Here is a 19,869-nt window from a genome sequence, read left to right as displayed (position 1 = left end):
TCCCGCCAAGGGACATCAGAAAGAATCAGCCCCCTGTGCTGGTGCGCTAGTGGCGTAGGTTCATGCAGGCCACGAGGCCCCTGATTCCGTTCACCGGGTGTTTCCAGCGAATTTTGCTTGGTAAAACTAACAGGTGCTCGAATGACCCTGCATCTTAGAATCTTGTTTGTGTGTAAACTCTAGTTGGCGCACTGACCCGAATGTACCCCTCCACTTGTAATGTGGTTATTCATGAGCGTTCAAGATACTTTTCAACGTATTAATTATATAAAGATGCAAAAGACACATGTCCTAACCACCGAATGAATGCTTGTGCTTTGTTTTGCAGTATTCCGGTTCGCACGATATTCGACAGTCATCCAGAAGGGGGCGTTGTTGCCATTGCAATGTCAAGTAACACGAAATATTTAGCAACGATCGGTGGAGGACCAGTGCAGGTAAAAGAGCCCATTGCATTCGTTTGCCACCTTTTTGCGTCAATGAAGGACACGACAGGGGCGTCGTTAACCTCCCGCCTTAACATCTAAAGCGGGGGTGGAGTTCTCGATGGGCCTCTTCAGTCTACAGCTCCGTAAACCATGCTCATAAATAACGTGAAACTGACTGAGTGAAAGGATAGATTGATGGATGGGTGAGTGAAAGGGTGGATGGGTGGAAGGAAGGATGGATGAATGAGTGTAAGGATGGATTAGTGAAAGGTAGGGTCGATGGGTGGATGGATGAAAAGGTGGATGGATGAGTAAAAGAGTGGATGGATGGATGAAAGGGAGTGTGGCTGAATGGATGAAAGAGTGGATGAATGAGAAAAAGGATGGATGAGGGAGTGAAAGTACGGATGGATGAGAAAGTGAAAGTATGGATGGCTGAGTGAAAGGATGGATGAATGGTGCTGTGAAGGGGTGGATAGATGTATCAGGATGGATGGATGAGTAAAAGGATGGGTGCTGGGGCACTGTGAACCCCCAACTTTAGCAGCTACAGTGAGGGTGGAGTTTTTGATGGGTCTCTTCTGTCCACAGTTTGGCAGACAAAAGTGAGTGACAGGATGGATGGATGGATGTGTGTGTGAGTAAAAGGGTGAATGGATGGGTTAGTGAAAGGAGGTATGATGGGAAGATGGACGGATGAGTGAAATCGAGGGTGGATGAATGGATGAAAAAATGGATGGATGTATGAGTAAACGGGAGGGTGGATGGATTGATGGATGGATGGATGAATGAAAAGGTGGATGGATGGATGGATGAGTGAAAGGATGGATGGATGAGAAAAGCATGGAGTGAGGAAAAGGATGGATGACTGAGTGAAAGAATGGTAGATGAGTAAAAAGGAGGATTGGGTGGATGGATGGATAAAAGGGTGGATGAATGAAAGAATGAATGTATCAGTGAAAAGATGGATGGATGAAGGGGTGAATGAGTGAAAGGGTGGGTGGATGGAGGTTGAGCAAAAGGATGGATGAGTGAGTGAAAGGATGAATGGCTGAGTGAAAGGGAGGATGAATTGAATGATTAGACGGAAGTAAAAAAGATAGATGGATGAGCAAAAGGATGTATGGATGAATGAAAGGATGGACGGATGAGAGCATGTAAAGGTGAAATGGTGGATATGAGCAGATGGATAGATGGAAGGCTTGGATAAAAGAGCCTAACAAGGTTTCTGGCGAGAGTTGTGATTCATTTGCTTGGCGCCATAAGAATTTTAGTTTAAAGTAGTGGGTATTTCAAGTTTTTGGCTATTACCTTGTTGAAGAGTGTATGCTTGCCAGAATACTTTCCTCTCCACTGTGTTTGTTTATTTTTAGTGTCGTAGAAACAGTTTCAGTCAAACAACAAGAGAGTGTCAAAAAAAAGGAGGAAATTAGCACAAAATCAGAGATGAAAATCTTCCTGTAGGATTCTCATTGGAAATCACTAGCCATTTATTATAAGCCCTCACTCACCACCCTGGGTGGTGACATGCTTCATCATCGGGCCCACCAGGAGAAGCCGAGTGCCTACCTGGTGTGCTACAACGCCAGAATACTGCAGAGCTGGATTTTTGTGACAGTGATGTGAAAAAATACGTGATATTAAAATTGTCAAAGGACTGTACCATAAAGAAAATTTTTTATTCAATGGTCAGCCTGACAAGGTTAAAATATGTGTAGGGAAATGTGCCAATTAATATATGGTTATTTCCACTTAAAGTGGGGTCGACATGTTTCAGCCCTAATGTGTGAGATTACTGGGCTTTCTTCAGGACCATGGGTGGTGTACCTCGGCGGTGTGGGCGCGCTAAGGTCCACCCTACCAGAGGACGTGAAAGTTAAAAATTACTGTGTGGCCCCACCCACCTCCCAAGACCTATGGGGCGTGGATCTTCTTATGTACAAGTGAGAATGCTTTGTTAATTTGTGACATTCTGATATTTAGTAAATCATACCTGATTGGTATACACACTCCCACTGGCCCCCACCATCTGGCCAATTGATCGCTACCCACGAGTGTTGTTACCACAGTCCGAAACTTGATCGGACACTCCTTCCTACCATTTTGCATGCTTGAAGCATCATTTTGATGATATAAACGTAGCATGTATGCCACAACGGTCACGTCTTCTTGACTAGCCAAAGCATGTATATTTAGAGAGTGATCTTTCAGACAACATCACTGATCAGATTTCTCTAATTCCATGTTTGTCTTTTCTGTCGGTATGTCTTTTTTATCTCCAGACTATACAGGTCCCTCTAAAGTAGAGGTAATTCCCACAACTTGATGGTTTGTTTCCTGCACTAATTTTTACACAGTAATTTTTAACTTTCACGTCCTCTGGTAGGGTGGACCATAGCACGCCCACACCGCCGAGGTACACCACCCATGGTCCTGAAGAAAGCCCAGTAATCTCACACATAAGGGCTGAAACATGTCGATCCCACTTTAAGTGGAAATAACCAATACATTAATTGGCACATTTCCCTACACATATTTTAACCTTGTCAGGCTGACCATTGAATAAAAGTTTTTCTTTATGGTACAGTCCTTTGACAATTTTAATATCACATATTTTTCACATCACTGTCACAAAAATCCAGCTCTGCAGTATTCTGGCATTCTAGCACACCAGGGAGGCACTCGGTTTCTCCTGGTGGGCCCGATGATGAAGCATGTCACCACCCAGGGTGGTGAGTGAGGGCTTCTAATAAATCCCTAGTGATTTCCAATGCGAATCCTACAGGAAGATTTTCATCTCTGATTTTGTGCTAATTTCCTTCCTTTTTTTGAACTCTCTTGTTGTTTGACTGAAATTGCCCGGGGGACCGAGGGTGTCCCTTTTCCCTCTCTCTCATATTGTTACTACTGTAGAAACAGTTTCTGCATGTTTTCTATGCTGTGGCTCGGTCTATCTACGTATGCGTGTAACGCACAATTGGAAAGGCGGCCGAGGTTTCAAATGGCTTATGTGTGACATTTTCATAATTTCAGTGCAATTATGAGTGACATTCAAACACTATGAGTGATACTTTCTCTCGAGCAAAATCAAGAAATAAAGACAAGGGAAACATATAAATATCAGAAATGACACTCATTTGAGCAACGAGAAACTTAGAAGATCTTAAAACAGCTGCAAAGCACCAGAAAGGGCACTGCATAGCTGCTAAGTTGGCAGGGTATGCTCAGACGTGAGTCCCTTGCTCACTTTGCCACTGGATTCAAGCAAGCCTGGCTGAAGACGGCCGGAATGTCAGAAACCGGTCCTAGGAAGCTTGTTTCCGGTCCAGGGAAGGCATGACTTAGCAGTTCGGGATGGACTGTTCCCATGAGGCACAGGGTCAGACTGATTTGCATATGGCCATGTCTGAACTGGGGTGGCAGAGTGGGCTAAAGAACGGTGATGGATTAAACCCAGATCTCTTGACTGGGTGTGAGTGTTTGATTGGTTCAGATGCTCCGTCCAACACCACCCCCTTTTGTACAAGTTTATGGATTAAGCCAATGATATTCGATGCATGGCCCAAAATTACAGCCAGTAGAGTGAGGGCATGTGCTTGAGAGGAGGATCACAAGTGTCTTGTGGCTTACTGAATACGGACTTGTGATCCTCCTCTCAAGCACACGCCCTCACTCTACTGGCTGTAATTTTGGGCCATGCATCGATTCTCATTGGCTTAAGGATTGATGCTTCCTGGCTAGCGCTGTCAAGTTGAACTTATTAAATGCCTTGATAGAAATCAGTGATTATTCAATGGCAGTGAGCATGCAGCAGTTGAGAATATAATGGATATAAGTAAAAGTAATGCTTACACCGTGTTTGGAGAACAGAACTGAGCCCGCAGCTGAGCAGCAGATACACTCCCAACTTAAATGCATTCTAGCCTGCCTGGTACGAGAGCCTGCCTTTGGGTGGTCTCACTTGTGCTATAAATGCATGACTAATGCATTTTAGTGCAGCAATGCTGAGACTAGCACTAAAATGCGTCAGGGGCAACCCCTGATGCATGGTACTTGGCAGGACTGGTTAAGGAAGAGACTTGTCCAACATGCGACAACCTCTACATCCTGCTACTCTTGGTTGAGGTCTTCTTTAGAAGCCAGAGACTGTTAGTATGGTGTTCTTGCGCTAGGGACTCGGACTGGCCTTGGAGTGTGCCAGGATGCACTGTTAAAATCTATAAGTCACCCCTAAGGCAGGCCTTTCAATCCTGAAAGCAGGGTGCTAGGTTATGAATTTGAGGGTGCCTTGCATGAGCAGGGCACCCCCTACAAACTCTTGAGTCACTTTGCCAGGCTTTGTAAGTGCGGCCAGCCATTTTCCTAAATTTATTGGTGATGCGTCATTACACAATGGCTAACCAAATATTGTGCCAAACTTGGGCATGTTTGGTATCAAACATGTTGGAATCCTACACCAACACCGTTACTGGTGTTGGAGGTATGATTCCATGCACTGGGGGGCTCCTCAGGGTAGCCCACAGCACTCCCGATAACAGGCTTCCAGGGTCTGCCAGCAAGCTAGTGCTGAGCCGACCCCAGGCACAATTCTGCCCTCCTGCTGCTGAGCTGAGCTCAAGCAGGGGAAGTTTGAACAATAAATTTCCTGTCACAGGTAGGTGTGACCACCTACCAGAAAGGACTTGATGTACACATTTGGTGCCCTCCCCCCATACTCCAGTTTGATCCAGTTCAGGAAGCTCTTGGTTCCCACTCGGGCATGAAACTGGACAAAGGGCATGGGAGTATCCTCCCGTCTGTCCAGCCTCCTTTCTGGGATGGACCCTTGAATTATTCCAACCCTTTACCCAGGGTACTTGAGGGCTTACCTGTGAATGACTCTTCAGATTTGTCATGGGACAAGAGTCAAAACCAAAACCACTTCCACTTCGACCGTTTGGGCACCTTGGACTTTGCCTGGAACCGAAACTGCACCATGGAAGACTCCTGCTGCTCCTGGTGTTCTGCAAGTCTTCTTCATCTTCTATGCTTGTGCTTCACCCAAGTTCCTCTCCTGGCCTGTGGACATCAAAGACAACCGAACGACTCTCCCTTGGAGTGAAGCAGTCACTCCCCTGCATCTGCAGGCACCGCAACGAGGCTGACCGGTCTGCTGCGCCTGATGTCCCACAGACTCTGCAATTCCCTGGAGGCCGGACATGTCCTCTCAGCAAGTTTGAGGCCAGTATCCCTCATCGGAATTCCTGAAACAGAACCACTGTGCACTGCGTTTACTTGTCATTGCCAAGGTTTGTTGGCTCTGTACTCCAGAGATCTGCAGGCTACAAGAAGCTCCAGCCTCCAGTATCTCTGCCTACCACTTTGTCCTCACCGTGTCCTCTGCACCATGGGCCTGCATCTTCGGTGAGCTGTTTGCAGTCCTCTTGCGACTTCTGTGCCTTCGGCCTGTGGGTCCTCTTAAGATTCTCCTTTCACTTCAGTGGGCTCCCCTGCTTGCTCGAGACCTGCTGGTACTCTCCTGCAATTGATGTGTACCTTAGACCTTGCTGGTCCCAACCAGTTTACCACGTCTTTTGCTGCTGCCAATACTTGTTGGTGTTCCCGCTGGATACGGACCCACCTGGTTCTTTTTTATTTTTTTATTTAACCATTTAGTAGATAATATTGCAGTTATTATTTTTAAGCAGCCAAGTACATATACATCTGATTTCGTTTTGAAGCAACCAAGTGACAATGACATTGGTATAAAGCCATACCTTTATCTTACTTCCATGCACACATATTAAGTCAGGTTGGGCTGTCTTGTACATCATGCAGGGTCATTCTCTGGGTCTCCCACCCGGGTTTAGCGGCTGGGGGAGGGGATGCATATGTTATGCCTATAGATATTCCACTTTCCCCAAATTTTTTCCCATTTCTTGGGGCACCCTCTGCCTTCATAGACCACTTTCTCAGCCACCATGCAACAGTCCAAGTCCTTCTTCCATACAGCTAGTGTTGGTATAGTTGAAACTCCCCATCTCTGGGCTATGTTACATTTGGCGATCATTGTCCCCATAGTTACCAAGATTTACTCTTTGTGAGTGAGGTCTCTAGCATCCCATATATGAAGGTGTCACCATTTATTTATTTATTTATTTATTTACGTAATTTTTATAGCGCAACAAATACCCTGGGGTGTCTCGGCGCTGTGGAGCTACTGGGGTCAGTCATCCTCTCACTGGTTAAATAACCACGTTTTTAAGAGCCTGCGGAAGCTCATCAGGTTCGGGGCAGTTTTGATGGAATGTGGCAGAAGATTCCAGAGTTTTGGGGTGGCCACCAAGAAACGTCTATCTCCCCAGGTGGCCGTTCTTGTGCGTGGCACAGTGAGGAGGTTGGTATTGGCCGATCTTAATTGCCGTCCTGGAGTGTATGGCTGAAAGGCTTCCGTCAGGAACCTGGGTCCTATGCCGTGTACTGCCCTATATGCAATGCAGAGGGCCTTGAATTTAATGCGGCTCTCTACTCTCAGCCAGTGGAGTTGACGAATGCCAAGAGTGGTGGAGTTGCGGCGAGGAATGCTCAGGAGAATCCTGGCTGCCGCATTCTGGATGGATTGCAGCTTTGTTATAACACGCTTCTGGGTATGGAGAAAGAGAGCGTTTCCATAATCCATTTTGGAGAAGACTAAGGTAGAGACCAGAGTCTTCCCAGCTGAAGGAGGGAGATAAGGCAGCAGCTTCTTAATCTTCTTCAGAATAAAGAAAGAAGACGACACAACCTTGTTTGTATGAAGGTCAAATACCAACTTGCTGTCAAAAATGATTCCCAGGTTTCTGGCTTTTTCCACTGGGACAGGTGGATAGCCGAGCTTTTCCGGCCACCAGTTAGAAGACCATTCTGGAGAGAGTTTTACAAAGGTCATAACCTCGGTCTTGTCCGAGTTGAGCCTAAGACAATTAGAGGCCATCCAGGTACTGACCTCAAGCATAGCTCTCTGGAAGTTGGCTGCCACAGCGCAGCCGTCCTTATGGATGCCCAGGACCAGCTGGGTATCATCTGCATAAGATGTTAGCCGTACTCCATGTGCCTTTATTACCCTCGCTAAGTCTGCTCCATAAATGTTAAATAGCATGGGACTTAGCGAGGAACCTTGTGGGACTTTAGGTAGGGGTTGTAAGTCTATCCCACACACTTCTCGTTGGCACTGTATCACACTCCCCCTGATTCTTTACTTCTGACGTGGGACAGCTGGTGAATCGCTCCTGGTCCTTCACAGTGTTGCCTACTCCTCACAGCTGCAGCGACAAAGTCACTGTCATCACTCCTGCATCTCCCGTCATCAGTGGTAATTGCTCTTCCCTGGCTCCTGGTAATCCCTGAGTGGCGTAGACTCTGTCCCCTCTGCTTGAAGGTTCTTCGCTTCAAGAATTCACCCTTGGATTCCACCAGATTCTTTCACCTTCCTTGCCACCGGCATCTTTCCTGAAGTCCTCCGTTGTGGTCTACAGTGGTTCCCGACGTCACTTTGCACCTATGCATCCGGCTTCCCAGATGTAGGTATGGTGGTTCCTAGGGTATCCACGGGTGGGGTGACTCTCTAACCTTCTGTCTTCCACCGGGTTTCTTCAGGATCCACTGGGAAAGGTCCTTCTTCCTGAAAACTGTAACTGCAATATCCCCGCTGACTTGCATTGAGTATGCAGCTGCGTTTCCACTTCACACAGCTTCAGTGGGGTTCCTGCGTACTTACCTTGGGTGTTCCTTATGTCTCCAGCTCTTCTGAGTCTCCTGATCAAAGTCCCTAATCCATTTGCAGTTTGCATTCCACTTCTTTAGTATATGGTTTGGTCTCCCCCTGGAGACCGCTGTGTATTGAGCTTACTTACTTGTTTACGATTGAAGTATTGTGTATATTGTGTTGATATCACCGGGTAGGAGGTATACCAATGTGTTAGTGGGGGTGTATAGTAAATATACTTATTTTTATAACTACACTGTGTGGTTCTTTTTTGTTTAACCCACACCATGTGGTTATTTCTGGTAAAACAAGCTGCTTAACACTCTTTCTGGACTAAGCTTAAAGGCTGCTCTCCCAGGTGTAATGCACAGAGAGGAGTAGTGTGTATGAATCTGTTTGAGAGAGGTGGCACGTGCTTCGTGAAAAAATACTGCCTTCACTCACAAAATTGTGACATGCTTCAATTGGCTTGCTTACAGTACACCCCTGCGTAGAGAAATGCGTGGGGTGGAGCAAAAGGGAGGATAGGACAATGCAAACATATAAAAAAATAATATGGTAATGGATCCTGGGATCACCGAAAGAAAAAGTGCAGTGAAGATTAAAACTAGTTCAGTGGTATCTTTTGTAAATAATGTATTCCTAGATCCACTGACTAGGATTAAAAATGTGAAGGATGGTGGTGACAGGAAAGTATTAGGAGTTCCTTCACCCCTCCTTACTGCCAAAGTTATGAAGCATGTCACAATTTTGTGAGTGGAGGCAGTATTTTTTCACGAAGCACGTGGCACCTCTCGAAGAGATTCATACACAATACTCCTCTTTGTGCGCGATACAGTTGTGATTAGGGAGGCTGGAGTAGTGGTTGTGCTGTACCTGTCCCCCTTCTTGTGTGTGAGAAGCTGTTCTCCACAGCTACCACTTGGAGAGCTGTCTATGGTTTTCTAAGACCACTAAAATGACCATAACTGATGCCTGGATTAGTGCAAGGTGCTTCACTTAAATAAGTGTGCACCATATACTAGGCCAGCCTTCTACAACCACTAATAGTGTACTTGGTGTCATCTGCATCCTCAATATCTCCACTTTCTTCAATCATGCCATCTTAATCACTTAGTCCATCTGCATTCACCAAAAAGGCTAGTTTCTTCTGCATCATCTGGCCAAAAGTGTAAAGATGAGTCTGATTTGGATCAAATAAAGGCTATGCTTTTTTAGTGAAGAAGAGGCACAAGATGGAACTCAAGTATCTCCTTTACAACAAAGACTCAGAACAGAGAACTACCTCTTGTGACCAATGAGTTGAACCATTCTTTTCCGTCCGGTCTCTGAACGGAGCACTTACAGTGGTAAAGTCTTGTATATATCTAGAACAGTAACTGGCCATGCCAAGGAATGAACGTAACATGGACACATCTTGTGGGGGACTGGCAATTGACGACGCTTGCACTGTAGCTGGATCAGGTGTCATACCCCCATCAGAAAAGGTATGGCTAAAGAATTTCAGCTTGGTCTTATGGAATTCACATTTCTCAGCATTCAAAATCATCAGACCTGCCTCAGCAAGTAAACAACACACTTGTGTGAGAACTTTATCGTGCCCCTTCTGGGTAGCTCTGAAAACCAATATGCCATCTCTATACTTGAAGGCATTCATTACAGGCTGTATGATATGATGAATGACATCTTGAAACAGCTCTGCAGCGGATGACACACCAAAACTCAGTCTTTTATATCGGAAAAGACCAATGTGTGTAAAAAAGGTTGTAATGTACCTGCAATTCTCTTCGAGTTCCATCTGATGATATCTTTTATCCAAATTTGGTTGAGAGAAGATCGTTGCACCATTCGGTTGTGTTGTCATGTAGGTAATGTGAGGACCTGGATGTTCTCTTTCAATTGCCTTGTTCGCTTGACGCATGTTAACGCAAATCCATATAGCTCCTTCACTGTCCTTTTTGGCTATTACAACAATGGGAGAAACCCATGGCATTTGTAGGAGGCTGGCTTAGTATATGGTGCTCACTTATGTAAGTGTAGCACCCTGCACTAATCCAGACAACACTTATGGTGATTTTAGTGTTCTTAGATAACCTTAGAAAACTCTCTCAGTGGTAGCTGTGGAGAGCAGCTTTCAGGCTTAGTCCAGAAGGAGTGTAAAGCAGCTTGTTTTACCAGAACAAATCTTACTGGTATAGATTAAGTGAAAAAGAACCACAGAGTGTATTTATACAAATATGTATTTATCAGAAGACACTCACTTACACATAAAAATATCTCCTACCCGCAGATATAAACACAATCCACACAATACTTTGAAAATAGAACAGGTAAGTAGCCCAACTACACAGTAGTCTCCAGGGGGAGACCAAACCATATACTAAAATAGTGGGATGCGGACCACTACTCAAGTCAAGACTGTACCCAGAAAACGTAGAAGAGCTGGGGACCCAAGGAACAACCCTCGATAAGTACCCAGGAACCCCGTGGAGGCCGTGTGCAGAGTGGAAACCCGACCAAGTGCTCAATTCAGGTTAATAGGTAAGTCACGGTTCCAATTTTAAAGAAGTACCCTTCCCAGTGGACCTTGAAGAAACCCTGTGGAAGACAGAAGGTTAGAGAGCCACCCCTTGCATGGATGTCCTAGGAATCAGGATACCAACACCAGGGAAACCGGGTACATAGGTGCGAAGTGGTGTCGGAAACAGCTGTCAAACTCAATGGAGGACTTCAGCAAGATGCAGCTGACGAAGAAGGTGAAAGTGTCCGGTGGAACCCAAATGTGGATTCAAGATAGATGAGAAGTACCTGCAGCAGAGGGGACAGAGTCTATTGCACTCAGGAGTGACCAGGAGGCACAAAAGATCTGCTCCCTTGGCCCTAGTAGCTTCAGATGCTGCTAAGGCGTTTGATCGAATATGCTGAGTCTTCCTTTGGGAGTTTATGAGCGCAATGGAATTTGGCCCTAAATTTCTTAATACGCTTAAGGTGATCCATGAAGGAGCGTCGGCCAGGATTTTCTTTACTGGCACATTAACCCCCAGTCTTAGTATGCTAAGGGGGACATGGCAGGGCTGCCCTCTTTCTCTTCTTCTATTTGATATATACATAGAACATCTCACTCAATTGATAAGATTGGATGCTTCAGTAGTTTCCTACAGTTCTCCACCCTACAGCTGCAAAGTCGCACTTTATGCCGACGATTTATTAATATATATGGCCGATCCTGTTATGGAACATCTATCGGTGGAATTTGGCTCCCTCTCTGGGTACTTAGTAAATACTGCTAAAATCGAAGTTATGTGTTGGAATGTCACGGATTGGGATGGGAAAGTGAGCCCCAATTTTAGATATCTGGGCATCACAATTGTGGATGAAATAGATGAAATCCTGCAAGTTAATTTGAAAAGGGACACTAAAGAAATTGACTGCCTATTAACAAGATGAAAAACTCCCATTGACAATTTTTGGACGTGTTAATTTAATGAAAATGGCCATCCTTCCCAAATTTACCTACCTTTTTAATACTATCCCCCTTGGGTTTTCCAAACAAGGTACCAATAGAATTCAGGGGAAGGTTGTGAGTTTTATCTGGGCATGTAAAGGTGCTGGATTGTCTTGGAAAAAAGTTTGCATAACAAAGGGAGATTGGCCCTACCTGATTTTAACTGGTACTGTGTAGCCTTCCAGTTTACAAATATTGAGATACTTTTGATAAAGGCGGATGATTCTATTTGGGGAAAACATCTGGGGGAGATAGTGAGGCAATGGAGCATGGAGGGCTTTCTTTATAAGTTTGGTGCCCCAAGGTTTTTCAAGAAAGTCTGATTAAAAGTAATAAGACCTGCTCTAAATGTATGGTATAATGTCAAGAGGAGGTGGGGTATTGGTTATTATTCAGACTTGGCTCCAATCTGGGTATGTCCCGGAACCCCAGAATGCTTGAAAGATGGCTTAGGTCTTCCACTTAGGAGGGCGGGGTTACAACATGGTCAGACCTGTTGTCACTTGAGGGAGTATATCCATTGGAATTTTTAAAAGCCAAGACTGGTGAAGATCTGTCCAGAGTCAAGTTTATTCAATTAAACTCCTGGTTTGTGGCATCACAAAAGGAAATTGGGGACAACTGTGTGTTGGAGCTTTCTCTTCAGGACATTAGATCGAAGAATAAGGAGGTTGCAATGTGGTATGAGAGTTTTGACAGCAGAGGAAAATGTATTAGCACCCCCTCACTCAGTATGGAGTAGAACTTTTCTCGAGGGAGATATTAACACAGTACGGGATAACTCCTTGAAGACTCTGTACTCAACAGTAAAAACAGCCAACCTGAAGAGGAATCACTTTTTTACCATCATCCGTCTCTATTGGAATATCCAAGTTTGCCACTCAACCTCCCCCAAAGTGCATAAGGTGTGGCTACTTAGGAACTAACAATGATCATATCTGTGTTGAATGCCCTAGCTTGTGTGATTTTTTTTTTTTTGGGAACTCTTATTTTTAAAAGATTCTCAGCATTAGAACAAGTATGAAGGCAACACACATTACAATTGGTGTCTCTCTAGGTCCCGGTATTAGCTCATACATGCAGTTACATATTTCATAATTGTCAATGATCGCCCCCTTTCCTCCCTCTTCTCAGTTCCTCTGTGGGGGAGATACAGAGTCCACCCCAAGACGCATTCCATTTAGCCAATTTTTTATCCCACTTCTTCGGGAAGCCTCTGTTCCTGAAGACCTCTTCTCCTGCGATCAATGATCTATCCATGTCCTTTGCCCATTCCCCAATCGATGGTTTATCACTTACTCCCCATTTTTGGGCTGTGTTTCTTTTAGCTAGGGCCAGCCCCAGGGACACCGAGGTTTGCTCAGTACGGGTCAGGTCAGTGGCCTCCCATATATTAAGCCGGCAGAGTTATGAGGAGTTGATGATTTCTTTCTCAAAAACCTCTTTAAGTTTAGTTATGATTCCATCGCTATAAGGTTGAATCACAGGGCACTCCCAAAGTGTATGGAAGAACGTACCTTTTTTTGAGTGCAGAACCTGAGGCATTCCGAGTCTGTCCTCCTTTTCATCTTGACCAGGTCCTTTGCAAGGTTTTGAGTTGAATTAGTCTCAGCTTCATTGGAATAGCTACTTCTAGTGGGGTAGATATTGCCTCCTGCCATTCCTCATCCTCTAAACTCCCTATGTCTGTCTCCCAATGCTGTCTGAGGCGGACAAGTGGGTCGGGTCTGTTGTTTATTAATTTCCAGTAGGTCAGGGATATAGCCTTGCGGGTCATATGTTCTGAAAGTAACCTTTCCTCCAGCGGGGATGCCTGGGTCTTCCCTAGGAACAGCAGACTTTATGACATGACTTATTTGTAGGTATCTGAAGGCCTCTGAGTTTGCCAACTGGTATTCTGCTTGCAACCCACTAAATGTGACCACCCTGCTGTTCTTCCACAGGCCGCAGACTGTAGAGATACCAATCGTGTCCCACCTGTTGAACCCGGGCAGTCGCTCAGTGTGCCCAATTGATCTGATTCCCACAAGGGGGTCACTTGTGTTATTTTTTTATGCCAGCCCAATATCTTAGTTACCTGATGCCAAATTGCCATGGTCTGGGCCGTGGGACCCATGAGGTGCTGATGTCTTTTGTTTGTGTAGAGTGCTCTTTGGTGACCGCCGGGCTCAGTAACCATTTTCCATCATATAGGCTGGTTCAAGCTGCGGGCCATAGACCCATTGGTTGATTACCGTCAGTTGAGACGCCCAGTAATATAGCTTAAGGTCAGGTAGGGAGATCCCACCATCGTACCACCCTCTCGTCACTTTATGTGTTGCAATGGGGGGGTTCTTCCTGCCCCACAGTAGGGTCTGGATCACACTCTCCACACTGGTGAAGTTTGTGTCTAAGACTTTGAAAGGGGTGTTTTATAGCAGATGTAGGAAGCGGGCAGTGCCAGCATTTTAAACAGCGCCGCTCTGCCAAGTAGGGTCAGAGGGAGGGCTCACCAGTGTCGGAAGTCATTTTGCAGTTGCGTTAGCGGGCCTCGAAGATTGTTGTTATATAAGAAAAGTGGATCAGATGTTATGTCAATTCCTAGGTATGTCCAATTTACGGTGTATCAAGAGTGCTTACCAAAGATCGAAAATATATGAAGGATCCAATGGATTGAAGTCTTCGGGCCCGCAACATACAGCAGTATGTCGTCTGTGTGAGAAGTTGGCCCGATATGCAGTGCTCACTAGTCTAGTGATCACTATGCATCGGTCCAAACGACCCTAATGGTGATTGGTTGTAAGTCAACCGTAGACCAGCTATCCTAGTAGCGTGGATACGAGCAGTCTTCGGGCTAAATTCTAGAGGGCGTGTTAAGCCAGCTGTTATACCATCACATACCCCTTGAACACCAAGTGAAAGGACACCACACAAGTGTTATGAAAATAAACAGTATATTTATTAGAATCACAACAGCCCTGTACTCTTTACGAGGACAGGGTACTAAGCACACAACGAAACTCTTAAGAAAATACTTCAAGTGCACAATCAATACAAGTGCCCGAGGGCACGGAAAGTTTAGTGATCTCGGGCGGACCCGATAAGGCAAGTCGGAAGCGATAGGGACTCGGGACCCTTAAATAAGGAGGCTATGCGGGCACCGAAATGCCAAAGTTACCTAGCCCCAAGGGCTGCGGCTGCATAAGTCTTTACAGACGTCGGGAGTCTTCGCTGACGAGCCAGGAGCCGGAAGGAAGGAGTTGCTGGCCGGCGACCAGTGTAGATAGTTCGTCGAGATCCAAGCCTGGATCAGAGATGGATGACACCTGAAAGCAGAGGGGACCAAGTTCGTACTACTAGCCAGTAGTCAGAGGGTACCAGGAGGGCACCGGATGATCGTCACCTCGACTAGGTGAGTGGGCGACGCTAGGCTCTGCAGTCTCACGGACCAGGAGGAGTTGTCGGCGACCAGGATGGAGGTGCGAGCTGTCCCACGAAGGTTGATGCGGTCGGCGTTGCTGGGCCCCGGATTGGGGCAACAAGCCCTGGCAAATTTCAGGGCCACGTGGTGGGCCTAAAATGGCGTCTTGAGTGGACCAGGAGGGTCCGGGGTGCTCCTCTCGCAGAAGGGAGCAAAGGCCAGTCTGGAGCAACCAGACCAGCAGCGTTGGTTGTCGGGTGTCGTCAAGAAGGTCACAAGCCAGCGGCTAGTGACCAGACAACGTGCTGAACAGCAAAGAGCAGAAGGGCCCCACGCAGATCGTGGAGATGCCGGGAGGCTGCGCTTCGATACTGGAGCTGCTCAGGGTCGGGGCTTCTCGGACCCCAGAGCACTCACCAGAGGATCCCTCGGTGGTCGTGCTGGTTAAGAAATCGTGCAGGTCTTGATGATGGCCGGTCCCTCGAGGTCTCGTCGCACCCACAGATCTCAGCTGTGCTGACGATGTGGGTAGAGGTCAGAGGTGCCAGGGAAGCCGGTTCTCGTCGAGCTGGGCAGTCGGATTCCTGAGGAAGGACTTGCAGCAAACCTCAGAGTTCTTAGATGGTGCCTGCGGATGCAGGGTGACTACTCCTTAGCCACAAGGGAGAAATCTTGAGAAGAGTCAAGAGTTCCTTTCGTAGAAAGTATTCTTGATTCAAAGATGATCTAATCTGGAAGGGTCCCCGCTCCTGCCTTTATCCTAAAGAAAGGGGTGGGTACATGACTAGGTCCTGCCCTAGGGGTGGGACCAGGAAGGGGGGAGTTACACCCCTCTCCCCTGCCGGACTTTCCCCAGGTCAGGGGCTGGCGCGCCCCTGGAACTGGTTCTAGCCGGCAGATGCGTAGTGAGCACCGGGGTGCCACTCAGCAGTCACCTTCTTGTAAAGCCCTGCCTACCCAGGATACACAAAACCCTGTCTGGGATGGTGCGAACACTGCCCCGGACAGGAAACCCTTTGTCCAAGCTCTCCTCGCTGGAAGGACTCCCAGCAGCAGGAGGTCAGACTCGTGTCTGTGGTGGCAGCATCCATTTTGTGGAGCTGAGGCTTCAGTTAACTTTAACCGGGGTTCACAGTTACGTACATGTCGTGTCCCTCTAGAAGGGCGGAATGCTAACCTCGTCGCCAGCATTGGTGAGGGGTCAGCATCCCGATTCGTATGACACCTTACTCGACATGTTTTGATAACGCGATACCGAAGTTACCAATATGGTACGCGTTATCATGGAACAGCCATTGGGTTTTGGTTCCGCAAGCTGCAACCGGGCTCGGCTCGTGCCAGAGCCCAATTCACATGATTCCACGCACTCTGCCTTCAGGATTGTCAAGGCCTGCCATAGGAGCGACTGATAGGAACTCGGGTGTCCATTTTAGGGTTAGATATAGGGATACTATACCTAAAGCAACGGGCGAGTACGCCACGTTGCCCCAGCTGTCGCGCAGCCAGTTGTGTCAGATTTAGATGGCCATCCAGGGGTGGCATAATACATGCTTCAGCCCCTGGTAGGCCCTGGGTACACCGATGCCCTGAGTTACAGGGTCTGACAAGGTGGCCCAGTCCCAATTGGGTAATGCACCTAAGGTACACATGTCAATTTAGCGAGAGAACAGCTAGGCTGTGGGTCTGATTGGCAGGCCCACAGCCCGAGAAAGTCGTAAACCAGTGAAACAAAAGCAAAAAATCTGGGTGATCATAGGATTGCAGACCCTACTCTCCTACATGACCCCCCCCCCTCAAACGTTGGGACAATAAACTAACCTTGACCAGGTGAGTCTAAGTGGAAATACCTGGAGAGCCCATCTGCATTGCCATGATCAGTGCCAGGTCTATGCCCCACTGTGAAGTCCATCCCCTGTAGGGAAATGGACCACCTAAGCAGTTTGGGGTTTTCACCCTTCATCTGATTTAGCCACAAGAGGGGCTTATGGTCGGTCTGAATCTTGAAATGAATGCCAAACAAGTATGGCCTCAGTTTCTTCAGGGCCCAAACCACAGCAAAGGCCTCCCTCTCAATAGCTGACCAATTTTTCTCTCTGGGGGTCAGCCGTCTGCTTATAAAAGCAATGGGCTGGTCATTACCATCAAAATTCAGTTGAGATAGAACAGCTCCCACACCCAACTCAGAAGCATCTGTTTGGACAATGAATGGTTTGGAGTAGTCTGGACTCTTGAGGATAGGTGCCGTGCACATGGCCTGTTTTAGGTCATCGAATGCTTTTTGACAGCTCGCTGTCCACTGAACCTTTTTTGGCATTTTCTTACTTGTCAGTTCATTAAGCGGAGTCACAATCGATCCGTAATTTCTGACAAACTTTCGGTAGTAACCAGTCAGGCCCAAGAAAGCTCGAACCTGAGTCTGGGTGGTTGGAGGAGCCCAGTCCCTGATTGACTGTATCTTGCTCTCCAGTGGTTGAACTTGGCCTCCACCGACAAGGTGACCCAAGTATACAACCTGTGTCTGCCCTATCTGGCACTTGGTAGCCTTGATAGTGAGACCTGCTGCTTGCAGAGCCTCTAACACTTTCCGCAGGTGGACCAGGTGATCCTCCCAGGTGGAGCTAAAGACAGCAATATCGTCAAGATACGCCGCACAGAAGTCATCCAGCCCAGTGAGAACATGATTCACCAACCGTTGGAAGGTGGCAGGTGCATTTTTCAAACCAAAGGGCATCACCACGAACTGATAATGCCCATCAGGGGTAGAAAATGCGGTCTTGGGCTTGGCGTCCTCAGCTAACCTGATTTGCCAATACCCAGCTGTCAGGTCAAATGTACTTAAGTAGTTGGCAGAAGCCAATCTATCTATAAGCTCATCTGCCCTTGGTATTGGGTGGGCATCAGTCTTAGTGACTGCATTGAGACCCCTGTAGTCTACGCAGAACCTCATCTCTTTCTTACCACCCGGGATGTGAGGCTTCGGCACTAGAACTACGGGACTAGCCCAAGGGCTATCCGAGGGTTCAATGACTCCCAACTCCAACATTTTCTGCACTTCAGTTTTGATGCAGTCTCTAACGTGATCGGGCTGCCTGTAGATTTTACTCTTGATGGGCAAGCTGTCACCAGTGTCAACTTCATGGGTACACCAATTGGTCTGACTGGGTGTTAGAGAGAACATATGCCGGAAGGATTGAAGAACCTGTTTACAATCCTCCTGTTGATGTTCGGAGAGGCTGCCACAAAAGACAACACCGTCTACCGATCCATCGTCAGGATTCTGAGTGAGCAGGTCTGGGAGAGGGTCACTCTCTTCCTCCTGTCCCTCATCTATGGCCATGAGCAAGCCACAAGCACTGAAAAGCATTCCCCAAACCTCGCAGCGCTGTGATTCACTCGCTGCTTCCGCCTTGAGTGATCGCTCCCCTCGCTGCTCCTCACAGCGTGGTATCGTATTGCTGCATTGGAACCAAATAGTGATATCTGCATAGCGCATTGTAACCAAGTTGTATTATTTGCATAGCTCCAATTTTTAGTAAGCTTCGTTATTCCATAGCGCTATTATCCCACAGCGCTTACATTGCTTTGATTGCATTTTTGTGTGTGATTTCCCCCGGCGCCCTGCTCTGACCTCCCCTCCATTTTGATACTGCTGTTGTTGTGTTCCCCTGAGCCCGCCACGCCTCCCAGCTGAGCCGCCCTCGCCCCTCCCCCTCCACTATCCATATATGACAGTAGCTCCCGCGCGCAGCGTTCACGCGCAGCGTCCGCGCCCAACCCGCGCCGAAGGTGCGCCAAAGGTAAGCCCGTCTACGCCCGTCCGCGCCTGGACCGCGCCCAGCGCCAGATCCCCTGCCCCTCGCGCTCCCCAGCCCTCCCGCATTACCTACGATGCCGCCACCCTCCTAGCCCTTAACCCTGGTCGCGCCCCCAACTGCGTCCAAGCCGCTCCTGGACGCACCCATGGACCGTTCTCCTGCCTCTCCTGCAAATTTAGCGGCACCGACAACATCTCCGCTACGACCACACCACAGATTCCAGACCCCAACCACCTACAATGCATCCTTCTCAACACCCGCTCGGTCCACAGGCACGCCATTGACCTTTGGAACCTCCTAGACACCATCTCTCCTGACGTCGCCTTCCTAACGGAAACATGGATGAACGCTTCCTCCGCCCCTGACATCGCCATCGCTATCCCTGATGACTATAAGATCACACGCAAGGACCGCACCGACCATACAGGAGGAGGAATCGCTATCGTCCATAAGAAATCCATCCGCATCTCTACCAGCTCCGACGCCAACCTCGCTAACTCCGAACACCTTCACTTCCAGATCCACATCGACCCCAAGACAACTCTCCTCTACAGACCACCAGGACCCCGCGCTAAATTCAGTGAAGACATCACGGACTTCATCACTCCACACGCGCTCCCCTCCAAAGACTACATCCTTCTGGGAGACCTCAACTTCCACCTTGAAAAGATCAACGACCGCAACACCGCCACCCTCTTAGACAACCTCGCCAACCTCGGACTTAAACAACTGGTCACTTCCCCCACCCACATCGCAGGTCACACACTCGACCCCATCTTCACCTCCAGCAACCATGTCTCCTTCAGCCACACTACGGATCTCATCTGGACTGACCACAGCTGCGTTCACTTCACCTACAACAAGCCGAAACCCATCATCCACCTCCAACCAACTCTACAAAGAAACTGGAACAAAATCACCACGGATCAGATCTCCACATCGCTCCTTCGAACCTCCCCAGCCCTCTCTTCTAACGCCAACGAAGCCGCCTCCAACCT

The 19,869-nt window shown here is 47.6% G+C and overlaps 1 protein-coding gene across 1 annotated transcript in view; it reads left to right on the top strand.

Moving 5' to 3' along the window:
- CFAP251 (cilia and flagella associated protein 251) overlaps positions 1–19,869 on the top strand; it is a 663,510-nt gene that overhangs the window by 138,504 nt on the left and 505,137 nt on the right. Inside the window, exon 6 of the mRNA XM_086942981.1 lies at positions 329–437. Coding sequence (XP_086799107.1) covers positions 329–437 — 109 coding nt within the window. The remainder of the gene's footprint in view (positions 1–328; positions 438–19,869) is intronic.

Source organism: Lissotriton vulgaris, chromosome 11, assembly GCF_964263255.1.
Source record: "Lissotriton vulgaris chromosome 11, aLisVul1.2, whole genome shotgun sequence".
NCBI classification, from domain to species: domain Eukaryota; kingdom Metazoa; phylum Chordata; class Amphibia; order Caudata; family Salamandridae; genus Lissotriton; species Lissotriton vulgaris.
The sequence above is the reverse complement of the archived record's forward strand: the minus strand, read 5'-3'. Positions and strand labels throughout refer to the sequence as shown.